General features: G+C 25.5%; 1 protein-coding gene across 1 annotated transcript; it reads left to right on the top strand.

Annotated features, from left to right (window-relative positions):
- Window positions 1–6: 6 nt before the first annotated feature.
- Window positions 7–1879, top strand: LOC126908143 (venom protease-like). The gene is made up of 6 exons (XM_050690047.1): window positions 7–458; window positions 536–683; window positions 750–916; window positions 988–1089; window positions 1146–1294; window positions 1588–1879. Exons 1-6 carry the CDS (start codon window positions 254–256, stop codon window positions 1747–1749), a joined length of 933 nt encoding a protein of 310 aa, XP_050546004.1. The 5' UTR covers window positions 7–253; the 3' UTR covers window positions 1750–1879.
- Window positions 1880–4002: the final 2123 nt, after the last annotated feature.

Consider the following 4002-nt stretch of genomic DNA (forward strand, 5'->3'; position numbering starts at 1 on the left):
CAATGCTACTGCTGTTGAATATCTTCGGAGTTTAACTTGTGGTTTTCAAGGTTTTGATCCCAAAGTTTGTTGTGTTCTAAATCTTAACCTTTCGACAGAAAAGGGAAATGTACAACTTAATGAATCATTAGGGCAGGACAATAGTGATAACCAGACAATCATAAATGAAAAAGAAGAATTTTATACAAATCTGAACAATGATAATTTTACAATAAGTTTGAATAACACTAGTAATTTGGAAAATAATATTACCATGGAAGACAGCATTCGAGTTGGTCAGTTTGGTTATTATAATAATATAAGAAATAGGCCAAACTGGAATAGGGTCACAAACAAATCAACAGTAACGACTTTTCAATTTGAAAGTATTAAGCAATCAAAATTACCATTACAAACTGCATGTGGGTTAACAAAAGTAACACGAGATAAAATAATGGGTGGATCTCCACCATTATTAGGTAAGATTGATTCATTTATTTGTTTAAGTACATATACATATTACAAAATAATTAAAAGGCATTTTACGGTCTTAAAGGAGATTGGCCATGGATGGTAGCATTAGGATATTGGGATGAAAGGAAACCACATATTCCCATTCAATGGATGTGTGGTGGTACTTTGATATCTGATAGATTTGTGGTAACAGCAGCTCATTGTACTGGCAGTGTAGGTGGTCGAAAACTGTATGTATTTTATTGATAGTTTGTTAATTTTATGAATTAATATTTTAATTATTATATGGTATTAAGAACTATAGCACGACTGGGTGAACTAAATTTAGATCCATTTATTGATGATGGAGCTTCACCCCAAGATATTTCAGTAATTAAAATAATCCCTCACGAATCGTATAATAGTAAACAAATTACGAACGATATTGCTTTACTTAAGCTGGAACGATCAGTTCAATTTAATGGTAATATTAGTTTTAATTAATAACTATTTTAAATTTAATCTAAAGCGTATAATTGAAATAAAATGTTCCAGCTAACATTCAACCAATTTGCTTACCAATGGATACAAAAATGAGATCCAAAACATTTGTAAAATATTCACCAACTGTTATTGGCTATGGCGCGACAAGTTTTCGTAAGTGTCAAAATATTTATTACTCTTCTATTCATAAAATAAAAATATTTCTCTAGGAGGACCTACAAGTACAGCATTATTAGAAGTTGTAGTTCCAGTTTTAGATAATTTAGAATGTAAACGTGCATTTAAAAACTCTCCAGCAACAATTGATGAAAAAATTGTTTGTGCAGGTCATTTAAATGGTGGAAAAGATTCATGTCAGGTAAAATAAAATAGTTATAAAATATTAAGCGTACCAAACAAGCATAGTAATACTCAAAGCCCTAAATAAATCAGATTTAATTACATAGTAATTAAAACACTAATAAAATAATTTTAAAATAGAATTTTTTAGCACTGCGTGAAACAGAGTCAGCGAGTACATTTGAAACAACATACGTGTAGTAGGAATCTTAACATATTTAGATAACATAAAGTTTATGTTTATGACATATATTATTATAAATTTTTTTGTTATTTTATTAAATGAATATAAATGATATATTTATCTTTTAGGGTGATTCTGGTGGTCCGCTGATGATACCTAATGGAAAACAGTTCTATTTAATTGGTGTTGTCTCCTTTGGATATAAATGTGGAGAACCTGGCTACCCAGGAGTGTACACTAGAGTTACACAGTTTGTTGATTGGATATCAAATACAATTAACAAAAATTAAAACAATAATATTCATCAAGTTTTTTAAATGAATTAAAATCATCTAATTAGAAACAAATTTGTTTTATTATTAAGATTATAAATAATTAAATAATTTAGTGAGATATGAAATAAATTAAAATAAGTTATTATTTTATAAATTTCATTAAGAATATTTGGTTTGTGCAATAATTCATGTAGTTATATCAATAATAAATTATTAAGTTTATTTAAAAATAAACGTCTACTAGTTTATTATTAGATTAATTTTTTTCTAAGGCGATGGGAGGAGAAACGAGTAAGTTGTACTACTTAAATATTTATGCTGTAAAACAGAAAACGATCAAAACGGTCTATTATTTTTTTAAACATGTTTTAATACATAATGATTACTTGAACATTGTTCTATTGATTTTTCTTAACATTAGAATAATTAACCTTATTATGTAATAGAACAAGGAAAAAAACGCTTTCCGATGAAAATTACTTAGGGTGCTCCGATTTTCAAAATATTTTTTTTCAACAAAAGTAGGTTATGAGATCACAGGAAAATTTTTGCCACTCGCCTGAGAGCGTTTTAAAATTTTAACTGTTTTCGAGACGCCAGCGTTTTACGACTAAAGATTTGAAATTTTTACTAGGCCCACCCAAAGACATTTCTGAGATATTATAAAAGAATTAACTCAATTCATTTTTGGCTTTGATGCGAAGCTAAAAAGATATTAATTTTAATATATGTTTTTTATTTTTTTATTATATTTCCATTTGGGTCTATTACCAGTTTTTTCAGCTCTCACCAAACCGATTTCTTTCAACGATACGTTAAAAGATCACAAATCATATCTAGTCAAAGATATAACCCTCAAAAATTGAAAAAATTTCCCTCGTTTCCCGTAAAGGGAGGAAATCACCAAAAAAATTACAAATTTAAAAATCGGTAATTTTCGACATTTTTTCAATGTTTTTTCTTCTTAAAACAGCCATAACTTTTTAAAAATTAACCAAATCAATAAAAAAAAATTTTATAAATACTTGATGTCTTTACCTATCATTTTATATACTTTTTTTATAAATCTGATCTTTTACTGTCCACAGATGGGGATTCAAAAGGACAACTTTTTCACAAAAAATTATCTTTTTTAACTTAACTTTTGAAAGTGTTCCGGAAGGTCTGACACTTTTATATATATATATTAAATTTAAGCTAATGTAATATAATTTATTATGCAGAAAAAAAATTTCGGACTTTATTTTATCTTCATGATGAAAACAGACATCAAACTTAATAAAAAAAATACGATTTTTAGCAACATATTTTGAATATTTTATTAAAGAATGTTTGATAAATTATGTATAAATTTCAGAATAGTTATAAGTATATAAGTTAGTACATACATTATCAGAACAGTAAAGTATTAATAATCTTATTTATTTCATATATGATGTATAAGTTTATGAATTTATCGTAAAAATTAGGATCCATCTATGACAACTGTGTTGTCTAACGTCACAATTAAATAACTAATATTATTATCAAAATTAACTTTTTACATAATCCTAGGAATAATAACCTGCCAAATTTTTTTTAATCATTTTATAATATTAATAAAATTAGTATAATTAGAATACTATTAATTATTTTGTATATCAGGAGCGTATTTAATGGAATATAGGCAATTACCCCTCTTGAACGAGCACTATCAATATTTTTTAGGCGACTTTTAAGAAATATGGCAATAATAACCTTTTTTTTTATCATCATTTTGATTTTTAGAAAAAAAATTCTATAACATTTTTATTGGTAAAAAACATTAAATTATTTCTGAATACTCCTCAATAATAATAAAATATTTTTCAAAATTTATAATTCATAATATTCAAGAAAGATGTGACAATAAAAAAAAATATCTTTTACGTTCTAAATTATTATTTAAAAGCATATTTTACAATAATAATTTTACACTTTAATGAGTCATTCACATAGTGAAAAGAATTCAAATTTTTGAAATAAAAAAAAAGTATTAATTTATTAAAACTTTTGTGAGCATTATTTTAGTATAGTTGGTCATTTAAAATTTTAAGTATCATCTATCTTTAGACAGTTATCCCTAAAATCTATCCTTAGAAACAATTTATTTTGAAAAAAACTTGATATTTATTGTAGTTCATAAAAATGTACAAAATATAGTTTTACTTATTTTTTTGATTCATGATAAACATTATGTTTATTGTAATAAGAAAGTATTTTCGAAGGTAGTCTTCAATAGTTAAATAC

Source organism: Daktulosphaira vitifoliae, unplaced genomic scaffold (genome assembly GCF_025091365.1).
Source record: "Daktulosphaira vitifoliae isolate Bord-2020 unplaced genomic scaffold, ASM2509136v1 Scaffold_5, whole genome shotgun sequence".
Classification (NCBI taxonomy): Eukaryota; Metazoa; Arthropoda; class Insecta; order Hemiptera; family Phylloxeridae; genus Daktulosphaira; species Daktulosphaira vitifoliae.

Bases quoted from the DNA above. Each gene is read 5' to 3' on its own strand.
- LOC126908143 (XM_050690047.1), top strand. From the start codon at position 254: ATGGAAGACAGCATTCGAGTTGGTCAGTTTGGTTATTATAATAATATA. The intron at 459-535 runs GTAAGATTGATT...ACGGTCTTAAAG, and splicing joins TGGATCTCCACCATTATTAG to GAGATTGGCCATGGATGGTA. The intron at 917-987 runs GTAATATTAGTT...AAAATGTTCCAG, and splicing joins ACGATCAGTTCAATTTAATG to CTAACATTCAACCAATTTGC.